Source organism: Perca fluviatilis, chromosome 9 (assembly GCF_010015445.1).
Source record: "Perca fluviatilis chromosome 9, GENO_Pfluv_1.0, whole genome shotgun sequence".
In the NCBI taxonomy this organism is placed as follows: domain Eukaryota; kingdom Metazoa; phylum Chordata; class Actinopteri; order Perciformes; family Percidae; genus Perca; species Perca fluviatilis.
The window spans coordinates 28,959,126-28,978,942 of record NC_053120.1 but is presented as its reverse complement, the minus strand read 5'-3'; the positions used below and the strand labels follow the sequence as shown (position 1 = coordinate 28,978,942).

General features: G+C 41.5%; 2 protein-coding genes across 5 annotated transcripts; one reads left to right on the top strand and one right to left on the bottom strand.

Annotated features, from left to right (window-relative positions):
• The first annotated feature begins 498 nt into the window (after nt 1-498).
• Nucleotides 499-12,537, top strand: atg4b (autophagy related 4B, cysteine peptidase). Of its 4 annotated transcripts, none has more exons than XR_005640256.1 (13): nt 499-609; nt 2,380-2,481; nt 2,608-2,679; nt 3,449-3,547; nt 3,743-3,844; nt 3,950-4,022; nt 5,678-5,757; nt 6,604-6,791; nt 10,667-10,745; nt 10,881-11,026; nt 11,188-11,230; nt 11,664-11,757; nt 11,860-11,908. XR_005640256.1 is itself a non-coding variant. In XM_039811266.1 (13 exons), the coding sequence occupies exons 1-13, from the start codon at nt 600-602 to the stop codon at nt 11,931-11,933; spliced, it is 1,176 nt and encodes a 391-aa protein (XP_039667200.1). In that variant the 5' UTR covers nt 499-599; the 3' UTR covers nt 11,934-12,537. The 4 variants fall into 4 exon arrangements, 2 of the variants coding, with proteins under 2 accessions (XP_039667200.1, XP_039667199.1); XR_005640255.1 differs by having other exon boundaries at nt 11,845-11,892; XM_039811266.1 differs by having other exon boundaries at nt 11,174-11,230; nt 11,860-12,537.
• dtymk (deoxythymidylate kinase (thymidylate kinase)) lies at nt 12,360-19,789 on the bottom strand. The gene is made up of 5 exons (XM_039811270.1): nt 19,527-19,789; nt 19,264-19,372; nt 13,390-13,480; nt 13,071-13,268; nt 12,360-12,819 (listed from the first exon to the last, which is right to left on the bottom strand). The coding sequence occupies exons 1-5, from the start codon at nt 19,654-19,656 to the stop codon at nt 12,709-12,711; spliced, it is 639 nt and encodes a 212-aa protein (XP_039667204.1). The 5' UTR covers nt 19,657-19,789; the 3' UTR covers nt 12,360-12,708.
• Between the last annotated feature and the right edge of the window lie 28 nt (nt 19,790-19,817).

Sequence of the window (19,817 nt, the reverse complement as noted above, 5' to 3'; positions counted from 1 at the left end):
ATTGTGGACAAATGCCTCTGCCAATAAACATACACAGACATAATATGTTTAAAAGTATTCATAAATAGGCCTGTGTATAAAAAACAACAACACATTATCCGTGTCTTTTCCCGTTCGTTGTCCTGCATATAACACAAAAAACACCTGGCGATGTGCTGTTTGGATGCTTGCATAAGAAAACCTTAAAAAAAATCTTGTTATTGTGGCCTCCATGTTTTTACACACCTGATGCTCTAGGCTACGGCCAACCGTTGGTCGCAGTCATGCAAAAAGTTGATATGCCAAACGCCAATATAACAGAAGAAGAAGAACACGCATCCCGACCATGTGAACGCTGCCAGTCGGAAAAACAACGTAACCAGGGGGCGGTGCCTGTTATTCCGAGGTGGCATGAACGCAACAATAGTCTGTGACAACAACACGGAAACGTCAGCCACACACACATTGGTTAGGGCAACGTGACCCCTCTCCCAAATCTTATTGGTTGTCGTAAAAACTGTCCCGCCTCTCTCCGAATTCCACAGCAGGACTCTCTTCCCATTGGTCCACCGGGTTGGAATACAGAGAACAACAAACAAGATAGGGTGAAGACCGTCGGGATGGATGCAGGTAACGTTAAGCGAGATTTTATAGTAAAATAACATTTCTTTCTTTCCCATAGCAAGCTAATACTGCCATAAAATAATCACAACAACGTCATGTCATACCTGGAAACAATTTACTTCTCTGCCATGACAGGATTGCCAACTCCAGCTGCCAATCCAACACAGACCTTTGTAACGTTAGCCTCGGTGACGTTAGCCTGCTAAAATGATGACTAAAGCTAACCGCTAACTAACGTTAGCCCGCTGTTATTGCTAAATGTGGGGGATTCCCCGCTTTGACAGCTCTCTGCCTAGCCGTATAACTTACTGGACGGCCTCCAGGTGTCATCTGTGTTAATGTCATGCGTTGTTGTTAAGTTTCACTCTTAATAATTTGCGTTCCGTCCGTCCTTGGTTTGACTGTTTATGCTAACGTTATGTTACGCCCAAGATGAACATCCCAGTCGATGCACTGTCACCATCACATCAGTTATTCGGCTACTGTTAGCACCGGAATGCTATTAGCTATGAAAGAGGTTAAGTTATATGATATGCAACAACACATAGCTACATAGTGTAGTAACTTAATAGTATTCACTTAATGCATTTCCTTCGACTGCAAATGCATCCCTCCATTCTTTATCGATGAGGCTGTAAATCTCAGCTTTCTGTCCAAGCTAACTAACGTTAGTCAACTTTTCCTGTCTGTTGTTGGTTATGTGGAAAACGTTATGTGTTGGTTGTTTTTACTTTGCATCAATAGGGTAAATACATTTCCATTGAATACTAACAGGCACCAGTCCATCCCAAATCATATTTTCTTTTTTTTATAAGAGCAAGTGTACCCTTTAATGGTGTCCATTACTGTTTTGCCCAATTCTGGCTTTGAGCCCAGTATTTCCAACTGCAGTGACAAGTCTGCAGACTGTTACTGTGATTGCTTTTTGCCATCACACTTTATTAAAAGCATCCACCACTTATTTACGTAGCCTACTTATTATTACCATATAATTACAAAAGGCATACATATTTTCAGGTATTGATAAATGGGATATAGTTGTTTGATTTTGTCAGTTTTTTTTATGCATGTTGTCATTTATGTTTCCCCTGATATTAAAGGGTGATTTTACACATGAAGTTCAGTTTACTTGTCATGAAGGGTATCCCTCAGCTTGTGAAAACAGTTGTAAGATGTCATCTGTGGCCCTGGAGGAGCTTTTTGAAGTCTGAGAAAATAACCCTAATGATGCCATATAGTTATGTAGTCAGGGTTATCTCGGCCTGTGCCAGAAAGCAGTAAGTGTCAGGGTACAAGAAAAATAACCCTGTCCAGTTGCATTATGGGAAATGTAGAATTAGTTTTTAGCTTTAACAATACTAAATTACTGGAGTACCCCTTTAGATACAATAGAAATGATTCCTAAATGTGTCAAGATTGTTTGTAAAGTCTTTATTTTACTATGAAATGCATTTGGTAGAAACTTGAAACTTAATACTCTATTTATCCCACAGAGAGATTCCTTCTTTACTTCCTCCCTAGCATATTCATCTACAGAACCAAAGATTAAAAATCCTAAATACATTCTTTTTAAAAGATGGCTGTATATAGAACATCCTTCCTAAAAGTGATTCAAATTCTTCTTAAGCAACTAATGGATACCACACCTTTACTCCATGACAAATAGCCTCGCTTTTAATAGCTGCAACAAGTGGTTAGTGGTCAACAACATGACCACTATCTGTTTCTCTCCTGTAATTTCAAACACTTACAGTTGACGCTTGACCTCTTTTGCAGCAACCTTGACATACGACACACTTCGCTTTGGAGAGTTTGAAGACTTCCCTGAGACCTCAGAGCCTGTGTGGATCTTGGGGAAAGAATACAATGCACTCACAGGTAGGACTGTGCAATATAATGTGTACTGTATATGAGATGGTGAGAAAGAAGTATTTAAGTTATAATAGCAAGCACACTTTTCTCTGAGGCTGTATTGTAATATGGTGATTTCTGGTCTTCATGTAGAGAGAGATGAGATTTTATCAGATGTCACTTCACGACTGTGGTTCACATACAGAAAAAACTTCCCACCAATTGGTAAGTGAAGCGATGTGTTTTAGTTAGGGATGCACCGAATCCAGGATTCGGCGGAATATTGGGCTTTTTGACGGGGTTCGGTTTCTCGATAAAAATTTTTTCCACTGAACCGAACCCTACGCTTGCGCTATGCTGGTCGATGTAACGCCGCTGTTGATTACGGGAAAGTGTTTACGTAGGTGGACCGTTCAATGCAGTAGGCTGTGAGAAAATGAAAATGGAACTCGTGAGCTGAAAAAGTGTTGTTTGGAAGTACTTTCAGTCAAAAGAAGGGGATTCAAGTCGAGCTACATGTTCAATTTGCAATGCTGATTTGTCTCGTGGTGACGAGGACCCTAAACAATACACAACATCGCCGCTGTTAAAACATTTGCGAATGAAACATCCGAAAGAATACAAGTTGTGCATGAAGGAATCTACAGACAGCAGCCAAAATACAGCAACTTCAGGTACGGCAAAGGAAGGGCAGCCGCAGCTTAAGAACTGGTGTTAACCAGACGACCATTACCAGCTTTGCTAGCCCTACACCGAACAAACAGTGGGCCTCAGATCACCCACGAGCCAAAGCCATTCATGCAGCAATTGGGAAAATGCTAGATAGGATTTGGTATTCGGTTTCGGCAGAATCTTAACCAGTGGATTCGGTATTCGGCCGACCCCCAAAAATCTGGATTCGCTGCATCCCTAGTTTTAGTTGAGCTCCTAAACTAATCTGGGTTTTCTTATCTAATTACAATAAGGGATCCCATGCATGAGTCATGTGTTACAGGTGGGACAGGACCAACATCAGATACAGGATGGGGATGCATGTTACGGTGCGGCCAGATGATCCTAGGCGAGGCCTTGGTGTGTAGACATGTAGGCAGAGGTAAGACAACTTTTCTTTTTTTAAATGCACAAACAAAGAAAAAAAATATCTTCCTTGATTGTAGATAGATAAAGAATTATGGAGATGAAACCCAGTTGTATCACTGTGTGGCACTAACAGCTTTTCTCCAGTGAGTAGACTATACCAAACAGAGCTTGTTTGAAACAGGCTTGATAACTGCCTTGTTGTTCTCAGACTGGAGATGGGCCAGAGGCCAGAAACAAAGAGAAGAGTACATCAGCATTCTCAACGCCTTCATTGACAAAAAAGACAGCTATTATTCCATCCATCAAATTGGTACGTAGTGAGTGTCAGACCTTTCCAATTTAATCAAGGACTTCCTCATGCTGCCCTGAAAGAGTTTGCATTACATTGTTTCTTTTTTGTTCCTAAATGCTGCAGCCCAAATGGGAGTTGGAGAGGGAAAGCCTATAGGCCAGTGGTATGGACCGAACACAGTTGCCCAGGTTTTAAAGTAAGTACTGTAGAGAAACTACAGGTTACTAAGCTTCAGTGCTCAGCATAAGTGAATACACCCATGCTAAAGTTGACTAAAAAGAGGAATAAAAAAAAATCATCTTTTGGAAATTGATCTTAATGCCTTTAATAAAAAAAAAAAGAGGAAAAATCCAACCTTTAAGGACACCAATTTTCTTTGTGAGTGAACAATGTATCGTAAATAAATAAATGTTCTAACTTAAAATACAGGGGGCATAAGTACGTACACCCCTATGTTAAATTCCCAGATTTTTATTTTTAAAGGCCAGTTATTTCATGGATCCAGGATACTATGCATCCTGATAAAGTTCCCTTGGCTTTGATTTGCAGTGAGAGATGATTTTATAGAAAGTACCCCATGCCAATCTCTAGGTATGGTGAAGGGTATGTGATGATGTGGGGCTATTTTAATTCCAAAGGCCAAGGGGACTTTATCAGGATGCATAGTATCCTGGATCCATGAAATAACTGGCCTTTAAAAATAAAAATCTGCCTGCCTCTATGGGAATTTAACATAGGGGTGTGTATACGTATGCCCCCTGTATTTTAAGGAATAACATTTATTTATTTATGATACATTATTCATTCACAAAGAAAATTGGTGTCCTTAAAGGTTGGATTTTTCCTAATTTTTTTAATTAAGGCATTAAGATAAATTTCCAAAAGATGATTTTTTTTTTTTTCTCTTTTTAGTCAACTTTAGCATGGGTGTATTCACTTATGCTGAGCACTGTAGCTTAGTTTCAGTTTCCAGATTTTATATTTTACGGCTGCAACTAGTGATTATTGTTATAATCAATTACTGTATTGATTATTTTTTTCAATTAATGTAAAGAAATTATGAAATAGCCCGTCACAAGTTCCCAGAGCCCAAGGTGACATCTTCAAATCTTCAAAAGTTAAAGTCCAAAAATATTTACACTTTTAATGGGTATAAAACTGAAACATTTAGCAAATCCTCTCATTTGAGAAGCTGGACCCACTAGATAATTGGCATCATAACTTAAAGTGTATTAAAGTTACAGTTAAAGTTAGAGTTTTCTTGTAAACAAATTCAAGTTATGTATACATTTAATATTTCTGCTCTATAGCGCTACTCATGGTCAAAAACTCCATGGGGTACCTTTTTAATTATTTCTCAAAAGTGAGACAGAGTGAACTAATAACTTTAGCACTAATTTGTATCATTTTAGGTCTTTGGTTTTATTTTTTATTTTTCACAAATATTGCAACTGCTGTGGTAACTTGAAAACTGGAAAAGGCATATCGGTATAAACAGCCAAGTTTCTTGGGTCTAAAAAAAAAAAGCCACTTTGATGCCCAACGCAAGGAGCTGTCAGGAGAGGCAGAACGGCATGTTGACATTATCACCAGTCAGAATGTCCTTTCTGTACAGTAGACATTCAATCAGTGTGATCCAGACACACACACTGTGTGGCATTTAGTTGTTTGTATTGCGTCATTTGTTTGCTTTTTCTTTCTTTTCCACTCTCATGTGTTCATCCATTCCAATGTCAAGCAATTCACACACACAAAAAAACAAGATACTGTTCATAACTATTTAAAGAAATGTCTTCCCAGTGTAGCAAGACACACAAGTGTGACTGTCTCAATGTGCTGCCTTGCTTTCAGGAAGCTGGCAGTGTTTGACACGTGGAGCAGATTAGTCGTACACGTGGCGATGGACAACACTGTGGTCATCGAGGAGATCAGTGAGTGCAGTGGTGTTTGTCCCTTATCATTCATTAACATAAGCAGTTTAAATGTCACTCCGCTACTTGTTCGCTAAGGTTAAACTATTGGCTGTACTGGCCAAGCTTTCATTAGGTGGATTGCTGTCTTAATTTGACTACAAACAGAAAGCTGAGTGGTCAGTATTTTACTGTAGAGCAGGTCTGTTTTAAAGTGCTCATATTATGCTCATTTTCAAGTTCATACTTGTATTTAGAGGTTATATCAGAATAGGTTTACATGGTTTAATTTTCAAAAAACACCATATTTTTGTTGTACTGCACATTGCTGCAGCTCCTCTTTTCACCCTGTGTGTTGAGCTCTCTGTTTTAGCTACAGAGTGAGGCATCACACTTCTATCCCATCTTTGTTGGGAGTCGCACATGCGCAGTAGCTAGGTAAGGACTACTAGCCAGTCAGAAGCAGAGTATGAGGGCGTGCCATGCTAGCAGCTAGGCGAGCATTGTAACATGTGTTACAAAGTGACGCAAATTTGGCCCAGAAGTAAAGGCTGGACTACAATAGAGCTGTTTGGAGCAATTTGTGAACAGTGTTTTCTGTTGGAGATGGTTAGTCCCTTTGGGGTGGATTTTGGGATTTTTCACTTTGTAAACCTGTAACGTGCACAAAAAAAGATATATAACACAATAAAGGAAAGGGAAAAAGCATAATATGAGCACTTCAATCCTTTTTCTGACTTGAGTCTACTACATGACCTAATGCTAATCCGGTACAGTGACGTTTTTCTTTATTTTTTGTCTTTTTTTTTGCAGCATAGACCATAGTCATTTTTTCAGTCATTTTGTGATGCATTTTTGTCACTGCAGAGCGTCTCTGTATGCCCTGGCTGGACGCGGCAGGAGCCTGTGGCGGAGCGGGCGAGCTCAACGGCTGCCTGGAGGGGGCGTGTGCCCTGGCCGAGGAGGAGACGGCTCTCTGGAAACCTCTGGTCCTGCTCATCCCCCTCAGGCTGGGCCTGAGTGATATAAATGAGGCCTACATCGAAACCCTCAAGGTGAAGTACTTCAGCATGTGTGTTCCCATTGTGTTTATATATGAATATGTGTTAAAACAATGTTCTCAAGCTTAGCAGTTTTCTACGGTATATAATGGCATAACATTATATCCTGAAATATGGTGAAACTTGATATACAAAATGAGACGACAAAATTTCCTCTTTGATATTTTAATGACTCAGATATCCCCAAACATACCTCTGTATTTACATGTATGTAATACATGGTCACCTGCTCCATCTCTTCTGTCAATTCTAGTCAATATTAATTTGATAAAATGAGCGACTAAAGAAACATTAACTTTGACATTATCCAAAGATTGTAGTTTTTAAGATTAGCTTTTTCTTTTTCCCTTTAATTCCAGTGTTTTATAATTCATTGTTGTCAAAGTTGCGTTACTCTTGTGTGGTGAATCGTCCGCACTTTCAACTGCCGTATTGCAATAGTAAAGTTACTTTAATAAAAATAAATGAGGTCCAGATGTTCACTGTAATAGATTACCCATCTTAAGGAAGTTGTAAGGGTGCTTTTTGCGCCAGTCTACATGCTCTCCCACATGGCGGCAAACATCTGCAATTACTGTGGTTAGCAGCGAATATGCAAATATTCTTTTGTCCAGGGAACATAATCTCATTATTTCTTATTTCATCTGCTCCTCAATGGATGACGATTTGAAACAACTATCTAGTACAGGCAATATGCAAAATCAACATCAAGATATAAGCTGGTTTAATGGCGGTATCGTGTGACGCCAAAAACAAGTGCCGCGAAGAAGTGACATTTCATTTCAGAGCACATGTTAGGGCTGCACAATTAATCAAATTTTAAACACGATCACGATTTTGGCTTCCCACGATCAAATTTGCGTGATCGAGCGATATTTAAAATGCGTCATTCTCTTCATAGAACAGTTTTTGCAAAGCCAATCTAGCGCTCCATAAACCACTGTCTGATCACATGTCTCCATGAGCCAATCAGAGCTGTTCCCTGCCTGGACCGCGCAGCTTAGTTTCTAGATGTAAACCGTCACAGAGGACGGAGTAACGTGAGGAAAATTCCACAACAGGTAACAGTCGGTCATCATAAGCCGGTCACAATGTTTACCAGTTTACCAGTAAACGCAACGTTTTGTACCGTCTGTGTTGTTTTTCAGACAACAGCAGTGACCAGTGCTAGTTTGTGTCTTTTAGCTCATAGCTTTAGCAGCAGACTGTTGGACGTCCCGCTGTTGGAATCCTACAGTGAAATACAGACTGTCAGTACCCGATCCGTTCCACCTGCACAATCCGTTCTGCGCATGTGCAAGATGACACGTATGCCATGACGTAGGCGCAGATGATAATGCTGCGTTCATTCCACCACCACCTACCGCTTCCACCTGCACGATCCGTTCTGCGCATGCGCAAGATGTTCACACGCTAGCCTCCAGCTAACGTTAGTTAGCTAATAGCTAATTCGGCGGACCGCTAGGTGATTATAGCGGTAGCTAACGGTTAATTCGGCGGACCGCTAGGTGATTATAGCGGTCTGCCGTTAGCCTCCCCCGGGAAGCTAACGTTAGTTTAGCTAACGGTTAATTCGGCGGACCGCTAGGTGATTATAGCGGTCTGCCGTTAGCCTCCACCGGGAAGCTAACGTTAGTTTAGCTAACGGTTAATTCGGCGGACCGCTAGGAGATTATAAGCGGTCTGCCGTTAAGCTCCACCGGAAGCTAACGTTAGTTTAGCTAACGGTTAATTTGGCTAACCGCTAGCTGATTGCAGCGGTCTGCCGTAAGCACCTACAGTTAAGCAAAGTTAGTTTAGCTAACAGCTAATTCGGCTAACCGCTAGCTGAGACAGCATGTACACTTTAAAAGACCCTCAAAATAAAACTTGAAAATAAACGTTAACATATATAACAGCTGTTACGTCAGTTCTACTTTACTTGTGCTCATTTAAAATACAATCACTCAATACTTGTCTTTATTGTTATTACTGTAATGTCTTAATGTAGCTGTAGCCTGCTTTTCCCATTAAGTTTGACTTAACGTTATTTTAGACTGAATCTAGCTGCAGAAACAACGTAACCAGTGGGGCGGTGCCTGTTATTTCGAGGTGGCATGAACGCAGCATTATCATCTGCGCCTACGTCATGGCATACGTGTCATCTTGCACATGCGCAGAACGGATTGTGCAGGTGGAACGGATCGGGTACTGACACAGACACACTACACTGTTTAGCAGTCGGCATTTTAGCCGTGTTTAATCCAGTTACTACTGTGGCTAACGGTATGCTAACGTTACCTGCTGTGTAACGTGTTACTAGTGTTTACTAGCGTGACATTCAGCGATGTTTATGTTGCCTCTAACGTGGGTTTCGGAGCATCAGAGCGCAACGCAGTCATGTAAGTGTCAGTGTAATGAGCCACAGAAATCCGCGTAGCTATTTCGTCTGGTAGATACCAGGCATACCAGGCACCACATGCGCCGTTAACGTGAACAGAAAATTGCGTTGCCTGTATCTTTCACGGCAAACATGCATGTCTGGAAAGCGGTTGCACAACAGCTGAAATGGCATACTCCTTCACAGTATCCTTCAATAAAGGAGGAAGGTAGCACAATATGGATGTATTAGTAGGAATGTAGCACAATATAGATGTAAAAGCAGTTACAATTATATAATTATGTGACAATAAAATTTGTTTTGGCTAAAATCAACACATTATCGTGATAATTAATCGTGATCTCAATATTGATCAAAATAATCGTGATTGTCATTTTGGCCATAATCGTGCAGCCCTAGCACATGTTATCCAATTTGTCAGTTCACACCAAGGGGGTATGCCTCTCTTCAGAACTCAAACCTCCTACGGCGCCATTTTGATGCTACCAAACGCTCACCCACCGTTAGCATTCCATTGACTGCCATTCATTTTGACGTCACTTTGACAGCGAATAACTTTACATCTGAAGCATTTAAAGACTCTATTTGTCCATTGTTTATTTCTAAAGAAACACGACAATGTATAAAAGGCTCCATTACCTTGTATCTCACGTTACGGCTCCGTAGCAGACGTTTTTGTAAAAATAGCCTAACCACACGACTTACTGTTGCATAGTAGATGAATTACCGTATAGTACAGGAGAAGCTCGCAGGCAGTTTCGACTTACATTAGCTGTTTAATTACTAATGTTAACTAGCATTTTAGTTAGCAATAATTAGCCTGTGCCTATGTTATCTCCTTACATATACCTACACTCTCCATCTCTGCAAGATTGGGAATGATTGAGATTTCTCTTGGCACAGCTACCAGAAGACTTACAACTTTCAGACACGTTGCTCACGTCACATTTACGTCGTCTCTCTCAGTTGGAGGCTGCGCAGTAATGCTCAGCACTCACCGGAAAAGTGCTTCTAATATCCTTCAATGGTCTCCGTCCAGAGCAACGGGATCTGTTGGTCTGGTTTATATATGTCTATGGTTCATACCAGCTGTGATGCGGAGCGGAGAGGCTGCGCTGGCCCGCACGCTGCACCGATCATTTCGGCGTCTCCTCTGTTTCTGCGAGTGTCAAGCCAGGCAGGCAATCAGATAACAGAGAGGCCACAGCGCAGCCATGTATTGTACATAAAACACACAGGTTTATGGCGATTGGTCGACCTTGTGGGTGGCTTTCTGGTGTGCTGGCTGTAAGTCCCGTAAGGAACTAAAACTCACCACAAATCTAAAAAACAAAAATAAATTGTAAAATTTGGAAAATGGTCGCAATGTCATTTATGTTGTTTGTACTAAATTGGCTAAAAGATTTATGAAAACAGGTACCTAAATTAACCACGGAGGCAAGGTCAGCTACAGCTGGGTTGAGATAAACCCTCTTGTCTCTTTCCACAGCAATGCTTCATGCTGCCTCAGTCCCTGGGTGTTATTGGGGGGAAACCCAACAGTGCCCATTACTTCATTGGTTATGTCGGTATGTCTAGTCTCTGTGTTTGTGAAATAAACACTCAGCTGTGCACTGCACACGTATGCTCACCATATTAATTCTACTTACACCAAGAGAACAATCTAATTATTAACATGCTTCTTTTTATTTATTTGTTTTCAGGAGAGGAACTCATCTATTTAGACCCACACACCACGCAGCCTGCAGTGGATCCATGTGAAGATGGCCAGGTCCCTGATGAGACGTACCATTGTCAGCACCCACCCTGCCGCATGCACATCTGTGAATTGGACCCATCCATCGCAGCGGTAGGAATGCTAGAGAGGGTTTTTATAGCACAGGGCTTTTGTATCTCAAACTAAAGCCCGTTTGTTAAATGTGAATGTGAGCGGGCTGAAAACCTTTTTACAGTAACAGATGTTCTGTAGCTTATTGTGTTCTGGTGTGTCCACCAGGGTTTCTTCTGCAGAACAGAGGACGAGTTTGACGACTGGTGTATGCGCATAAGAAGGGTACGTTTCTGCGAACAATGCTCTTCTGTTGCTCCCTTGATATGTCAGTTAAAGGAATACGCCACCGTTTGTTGAAATAGGGCTTATCACGGTCTCCCCTAGCTGTAGATAGGTGGGCCAATGCATTTTTTTGTCTCAGTGCAAGTAATTAGGTTGGTTTTTTTTTTCTTTTGTTGGCTCACTTTTACTCACAACATGCTAACCGGCAACATAGGATTCCATTCACTACGCTAAGCTAACTAGCGGCAGTGCTGCCGGTGTTGCACCGGACTAAAACAATGCATGCACAAAAAATGCGTTGGCCCACCTATCTACAGCTAGGGGAGACCATGATAAGCCCTATTTCAACAAACGGTGGCGTATCCCTTTAAATAAAGCATCACTTTCTTGTTAGAGAAATTGGTTCATTTAAAAAATGGTCCTTCTCTTCCAGCTGTCGTGCAACAGAGGGGGCCTGCCCATGTTTGAACTAGTAGACAGTCAGCCCTCACACATGGTCAGCGTGGATGCCCTTAACCTCACTCCTGGTAACTGTATAATTCAAGCTAAATATATTCCAAAAACATCAGTTAATAAAAATGAATTTTAATGTTTGTTTTTCCTTTTACGTGTTGACCCTTACTTCGCAGATTTCTCAGACTCGGACAGGTTGGAGCGGTTCTTCGATTCAGAAGATGAAGAGTTTGAGATCCTTTCCCTCTGAGGAACTTATGAACGATTTGCTGTTCTCGACAGTTTGGGAGAGATTCTCGGTCTCTTCTCTGTATCTGAAGGGAAGCCTGAGGGGATGAACATTAACTGGAGACTTCTTGAGCCAGTCCAGCTCCAATGGTGTAGTCAGTGTGTCACACAGCGTTCTTCTCAACACTGCTCTCTGTCTCCTACATTGAGACTGCCTGGTGGAAGCTGTAGCAGGAGCTCAGGATAAATTCTGTATGCACATCTTCACATACATGTTTCCATTTGAGTCTTAACACTTTAAATGTTTATTCTGAAGTGATATGGTGCCTTTCCCTGACTCCATAAGTAAAATTGCCATAACATTTTTATGTTGTATAGAAACACAATGGTTCATGATGCCCATGGCTTATGCGGTTTGTCACTAATAACTCAAGTCTGTAACAGCCTGTAATGAAACCAAATTAAGTCAAATCTGCTGACAAGTTGCATTAATTGTTCATGCAAAGTATCCTTGCCAACTTTTAATTTGAAGAGTATTTATTTAATCAACACGGTATATAGACAGGTGAAAGATCAATACACATGTATGAGGATAAAAAAACAAATAAAGTCAGACTCTGATATTTGACAATGGTACATTTCTCTTCAATTTCAAGATGGTATAAAATTATATTTGAATCGCAGCCAGGGCATTTCTCATTCGCTTACGAAAAAAGCGTGTAGAAGAGTCGTTTAGTTAGTGAACCAACTGACTGTCTTGGTCTCAAACAAGCAGTTTCGGCGAGACTGGTTCGGCTTCACTTCCACAGCTCTCCAAGTTGCTGGTTCTGAGCGGTGTTGATAGTGTTGAGGCTCTGGGTCCTGATGTTCTCGTGCACATCCTCAACACTCTGGGAAGCATCAATAACCTAGAGCAGACAATTTAGATCACCAGATGTTTAATATTATTGATTTAAAAGGTCCTATGACATGCTGCTTCTGTATAGGCCTTAGTGGTCCCCTAATACTGTATCTTTCCTGAAATTCAGCCTTGGTGCAGAATTACAGCCACTATGAGGCAGGCTGGGGGAATGCATATTAATGTTAAAAAAACTCAAATTGAAACGTTCATGCCATGGGACCTTTAAATAACACCTGGGAATAAATGTACAATCCATACCTGCCAGTTGACTGAAGGATCCTTCATCAGGTGTTCAAATTTCTGTTGAACCGCTTTTTGGAAAACACTGGTCTCATATCTCTCTTCTCCAAACTGACCTCTGAGAGCAGCCTCAGCTGGGCTGAGTTGTAGAAACATAACAAGGTCCGGCTTTGGCAGTCCCACGTCAGGTTTCATGCACCAGTCCAGACAGAAACCCTGATGGAGACGAACATGTCAAACTATCCGTTTCTCCTCTTAGACACACACATAATAATAATAATAATAATAATAATAATGTCTGATAGATGCAGAGTAGAAAGGCTGAGAAAGGACTCACGGGCTTTGCACTGGTGAAAGCGACTCCAGAGAAGGCGTACCTATCTACAACCAGAGTGGTGCCTTGCTCCAGCTTCTTCTTTATTAGAGGCCTGTGGTCACAATTATTTCATTATGCTGCATAAGACGTAGGTTATAATGAGCACTGGCTAGAGTCGAGGCTAATGACAAAAGACTATGCATTTTTTTTAGATTGGAGTTTGCATCAATGCTAATATAGTCAACTTCAGAAATGGAAAGAAAAGTACATTTACTCAAAATGCTGTGTATTTTAAAGGATAAAGCTGTTGATATCCTATATTTTTGTGATTGTCAACAGATCCCATGAAAAGACCGAAATCAACTGCGTCTTTCAATCTGTCTCTCAGTACTTTGACTTCCCTACCCTGTCTGTGGCTTGAAGCCCCAATCCTGTAGGGTTAGGGTTACATTTAAAGAAATGCGATGAACCGGTGCACGTTTTTCTCCCATCCCAGAATGCTGTGTGGACTAGCCAGACCCTCCTCCGCAGCGCTGTGGAGGATGGTTAGGCAAAGCGAGACTACATCAAATATAACGTTAAAAGTAGGGAATCACCGAATCCCAAATCCACTGGTTAAGATTCTGCCGAATCCGAAACAAATCCTACTCCCATCCTCAGTCCATTAGAGCAACACTATGTAACTTTTCCCACTTTGGTCCCCCTACAGGTTGGAAGCGGAATTGTCCATTCAGTACATTATGCAAGTTTGCCAGATCGGGTAGCGGATCTGTGGTTCGAAGGAACTGGACAATGTAATGTAACAATTCCGCTTCCAACCTGTAGGGGGACCGAAGTGGAAAAGTTACATTGTGTTGCTTTAACACAGTAAACACATTAATGAAGTAAAGGCAACATTATGCCAGAAAGACAATCGTTTGTTCGGTGTAGGGCTAGCAAAGCTGGTAATGGTCGTCTGGTTAACACCAGTTTTTAAGCTGTGGCTGCCCTTTGCCGTACCTGAAGTTGCTGCATTTTGGCTGCTGTCTGTAGATTCCTTCATGCACAACACGTATTCTTTCGGAGGTTTCATACGCAAATGTTTTAACAGCGGCGATGTTGTGTATGGTTTAGGGTCCTCGCTACCACAAGACAAATTGGCATTGCAAATTGAACATGTAGCTCGACTTGAATGGCCTTCTTTTGACTGAAAGTACTGCCAAACAACACCTTTTCTGTTCACAAGATCCATTTTCACTTTCTCCCAACCTACTGCTTTGAACGGTCCACCTACGTAAACACTTTATATGGTGGGAAAAAAATTATAAGGTTCGGCAGAAACCGAACCCCGCCAAAAAGCCCAATATTCGGCCGAATATGAAGCCGAATACTGGACTGGGTGCATCGCTGGTTAAAAGATCAAATTCGTACTAATGTACTTCTCACTGCAAAACTTTGCCTGGGAAGATGTAAACATAGGCTCTTCCAGTCTGCATGCGTTCTGATCGACTGATTTTGTGGCGAATCGGACCCAGGAATAGGCATGAAGAATAACTATATAGTCAATCTTCTCGCTGATGGTCTTGTTTGCTTATGTAAGTCATAGAGAGGCATATGTATTAAAAGAAAAACTGCCTCCAAATTATGTAGACTGGTTATGGTAATAAGGTAATGGTAATGTCACCCAGTGCAACAATGGCTCATTGATGAGTTTGTTTTTTTACAACAATGCACATCTGTGGCACAGGAACAATAAGTGTTAGTAGTAGGATACATTTGTTGTTGGTTTTGGTCATTTTATGGATTATGTTGACAATAAGAAAAATATAACATATCACCTGACATTAGTGACATCTGGCTACAACATTAAAAGGGTCAGTTCACCCATCACTCAACCCTAACATTGTTTCCTCTATGTTGATTGGCAAGTGGCGGTCCGCCACGGTTAGATTTCTCCCGCCACGGTTTCAGAAATGTACAAAAAACAGCATGATAGGCAGTAATCGTAGCAAGAGCTTAAGACGCGGACACGCAGCGCTTCTACGCAGTGGGCACGCATGCCACTTGGAGAAAAGTGAGAAAGAAAAAAGAGACAGGCTGTCCGGAGGGTTGAGATGGCATGTGTGCATCCTTGAGAACTGTAAGTATAACTTATGTTGTCAGTTAATTTAAGCCTGTATTATTCTATAGTTCTTGCACTTTTTTAGTTTCACCTTCACCTGCTAGCTTAATTGCACGTGGCGGTTAATTCAACGCCCTTGATATCATATCATGGCATAGTAGGCTAAACCGTGATTATTTCATACATTAATGAAACATATTGGGTGAAATTCATTCAACATGATTCACAGCCAAATAACAATTAAAAGTATGTTATTTGAACATTTATAACCTAACCTAACCTGGCACCGCCTCCGTTTTGATGTCTGCTGTGGTGCGCAGCACTGTTTGGACCGTGCAACGCTGCCCTTTTTTTCCTCCATAAACTCCGCTCTCAGCTCCTCTGCCTGTTGCTGCATGAACTTCCTCCGGGACATTTTACAGCTGGTGTGCAATTATTTCAGCCATTTGTGCACCATCGGTGATGCCCACACTTGTTACTCGAGACCGCTAGTTACGTTTCTCTCGACAGAGACTATGATTATTACTAAGCAACCAAGATGCATCTTCAACCACGCAAAAGATTAAAAACAAAACCGCGAAAATCCGAGCGGTCAATATGACAGTGTATGGCCAAAATAGGTAAAAGTGATTGTATTTTCTTTGCCTTTTGTGTAATGTACAGTATAAAAACAAATTTAAATGAAAATACAGACTCTTTTAGGAAAAGTCAGGTACCAGCAGGATTGGAAAGTTATTACACATAAATTTCAAAACGGTCAAAATGACCGTCCTGGCCGTTCTAGTGTTAACCCTTGTGTTGTCCTTCGGGTCCCAGTGACCCAAAGGACAACACAAGGATTATGTACTTCCGTTTACTTTGTTGAGAATTGCTCTCTAAACAAGGGTTAATACAGCACCTTAGTTCTTGTTTGTACAGCATTTTGGTCAGCTTAAACTGTGTTTAAATGTGTTCTAGAAATAAACTTTACTTACTTAACAAGAAACAGGGTTTAGAGAGCAATTCTCAACAAAGTAAAGGGAGGTACATAATCCTTGTGTTGTCCTTCGGGTCACTGGGACCCGAAGGACCACACAAGGGTTAAGGAACAGGCCACAAGGGGACCATCTAGCAGCATGTATGCTACTCAGCATCAATGGCCCACCTCTTTCTGAATTCCCCTATGACCGAGCCTTGGAGTTATTTTTCCAAAATCCAAGAAAAATCAAATGCACACTGCAAGGCTGCCAACTTTGCCACTGAGGCAAATATGCAATTAGTTTCATTATGAATGGTTTCATACTATAGCCCACTTTGGGTTTTGGTTTCCCTATGAAGAATTTCTTGTAAAATTCATTTTGTAGACCTACAGTTCCTCAAAAATACAGTTCAATCCAAACGAAAGGAAAATATGCCTCATTGTGTGTGAATAGAGGTGAATAAATATATTTGTTTGTGTTGCAGCGAAGTGTCAGTTCCGTTTAATACGGAAAACATTTGGCGACGGGACGGGGGACGGGGGGGGTGTCCGACAGATCTGCCCCCACTGCTAAAAAATAAATCCTAGGAAACACTGCCTAACCATGTGTAGACTACAACAGCACCCAATAAAATATGGCATGGATGTTTTGTTTGTTTTTTTAAATTAAAGGGTTAGGTTTTTTGTTTATAAAAAACAATGTGTCTGTCCAGAAAAAAAATATTCCAGCTACTGAAGATAAGACTTCACGGTCAACAGCTTTGACAGATGAGATTTTTTCTTCAGTACAAATGTATAGTGCCTACGAGGTCTGTAGATTACCCAGAAAAGTGGCTTAAAATTCAACTATTCAATACCCTAATAGTCTGAAGTCTTTACCTTTACAGAACAGCACTGGCCTAAACCTTTACAAACAGAGTCTTCGTCAAAACTTAAACGGAAACGTGAACTGACCCTTTAAAGTTGTGCCGACAGCCGATTGTGTCCTTTATGGTGAGTACTTAGCCCATTTTGAAGACGTTTTTCTACAACTTACATTTTGACTTGTCATAGCAGGAAATATGCCAGTAAGCTATTCCGGTGGCGATATTACGAATCCCACTATAGCCACGCCAAGACCTGCCCTTCAATAGCATTTATTGGCCAGGCGTCCATGCTTACGCAAAGTAACGTAACCTCATTTGTACATACAGTATATAAACTGGACCAACAGATCCCGTTGCTCTGGACGGAGACCAGTGAAGGCTATTAGAAGCACTTTTCCGGTGAGCGCTGAGCGTTACTGCGCAGCCTCCAACTGAGAGAGACAACGTAAATGTGACGTGAGCAACGTGTCTGAAAGTTGTAAGTCTTCTGGTAGCTGTGCCAAGAGAAATCTCAGTCATTCCCAATCTTACAGAGACGGAGAGTGTAGGTATATGTAAGGAGATAACATGGGCACAGGTTAATTATTCCTAACTAAAATGCTAGTTAACATTAGTAATTAAACAGCTAATGTAAGTCGAAACTGCCTGCGAGCTTCTCCTGTACTATACGGTAATTCCTCTACTATGCGACTGTAAGCCGCGTGGTTATGACACAATCGTTAGCCTATTTTTACAAAAACGCCTGCTACGGAGCTATAACGTGTGATACAAGGTAATGGAGCCTTTTATACATGTCATGTTTCTTTAGAAATAAACAATGAACAAATAAAGTCTTTAAACGCTTCAGATGTAAAGTTATTCGCTGTCAAAATGAATGGCAGTCAATGGGATGCTAACAGCGGGTGAGCGTTTGGTAGCATCAAAATGGCGCCATAGGAGGTTCAAGTTCTGAATAGAGGCTTACCCCCTTGCATTTGTACAGGTCCTATCCCCTGACCAATCGGCTATCCTAACCTTAATCACTCGAGGTCAAATGCCTAACCCCAACCAATCAAGCTGCTTCATAGGGCGGCTCTTGGCGTGGCCATAGTGGGATTCGTAAATGTGCATTCTGGTGAGCCAGGACCAAGGGGGTAAGCTTCGCTTCACAACTCGAACCTGCTATGGCGCCATTTTGATGCTACAAAAAGATCACCCGACGTTAGCATTCCACTGACCGCCATTTTTTTTTATTACGTCACTTGACAGCGAATAACTTTACATCTGAAGTGTTTAAAGACTATTTGTCCATTGTTTATTTCTAAAGAAACACGACAATGTATAAAAGGCTCCATTACCTTGTACCTCACGTTATGGCTCCGTAGCTGACGTTTTTGTAAAAATAGGCTAACGATTGTGTCATAACCAAGCGACTTACTGTCGCACAGTAGAGGAATTACCGTATAGTACAGGAGAAGCTCGCAGGCAGTTTCGACTTACGTTAGCTGTTTAGGTTTAATTACTAATGTTAACTAGCATGTTAGTTAGCAATAATTAGCCTTTGCTTATGTTATCTCCTTACATATACCTACACTCTCCGTCTCTGTAAGATTGGGAATGATTGAGATTTCTCTTGGCACAGCTACCAGAAGACTTACAACTTTCAGACACGTTGCTCACGTCACATTTACGTTGTCTCTGTCAGTTGGAGGCTGCGCAGTAAAGCAAGAGATCACCGCAAAAGTGCTTCTAATAGCCTTCACTGTTCTCCGTCCAGAGCAACGGGGTCTATTGGTCCATTATATGTATGTCAATGTTCACTGGTCTCCGTCCAGAGCAACGGGATCTGTTGGTCCATTCTATATGGTCAGGACGCTAAGTAGAATGCAGCCTGAATTCTGCTGCTATGACGTGTCAAAATGTCTGCCGTGGAAAGGGTCAGTTAACGTAAACTCTACTTTCACTTAAACACTATAAAGCAAGAGTCTTACACCAGTTCCCAGCGGTTTGCAGAGAACAGCAGGTGCACTGTGTGGTCCTCCAAATCACTTTTCTTCTCAAGGTAGGCGCTTATCAGCTGTCCAATTGTCGTGGTCCTGTCTGACGCCAAGAAACCACACCACGGCACATTATATTAATGTTACACAGTAGTGAAACGTTACACTTGCACTGCACTGGGACTGAAAGGAACAAACCAAACAACAATTAACGTTATGCTACCATTAAGCCCTTAACAAAAAATAGCCTGCCTCACCAGGGAATCTCATCATCTCTACAGGTCGACCGCTCTGTTGCAGCGCCTGAACTAGTTTCTTGCACTGAGTAGTTTTCCCGGCTTTGTCCACTCCCTCCAGAACAATGAGCGCTCCTCTTTTACACGCCATTACTGCCGGCTGTTTACCAGCGCTGTCCTGTGGTTGAGGAACAAACGTTTTACTGTAGTTAAGCTGTAGCTACCATTTACCAGCTATTTACCCGCCTTTTACTGAAGCAAATTGTCAACAAGGAAGTACGTACGACGACAACGCACTTCCGGTTGTAGTTT

Excerpts from the sequence above, each read along its gene's own strand:
- atg4b (XM_039811265.1), top strand. Across the intron at positions 4,023-5,677 it reads ACAGTTGCCCAGGTTTTAAA|GAAGCTGGCAGTGTTTGACA; the intron begins GTAAGTACTGTA and ends CCTTGCTTTCAG. Across the intron at positions 11,027-11,173 it reads TGGACCCATCCATCGCAGCG|GGTTTCTTCTGCAGAACAGA; the intron begins GTAGGAATGCTA and ends TGTGTCCACCAG.
- dtymk (XM_039811270.1), bottom strand. The coding sequence starts at position 19,656 with ATGGCGTGTAAAAGAGGAGCGCTCATTGTTCTGGAGGGAGTGGACAAA. Across the intron at positions 19,373-19,526 it reads AGAGATGATGAGATTCCCTG|ACAGGACCACGACAATTGGA; the intron begins GTGAGGCAGGCT and ends TCTTGGCGTCAG. Across the intron at positions 12,820-13,070 it reads ATCCTTCAGTCAACTGGCAG|GTTATTGATGCTTCCCAGAG; the intron begins GTATGGATTGTA and ends TGTCTGCTCTAG.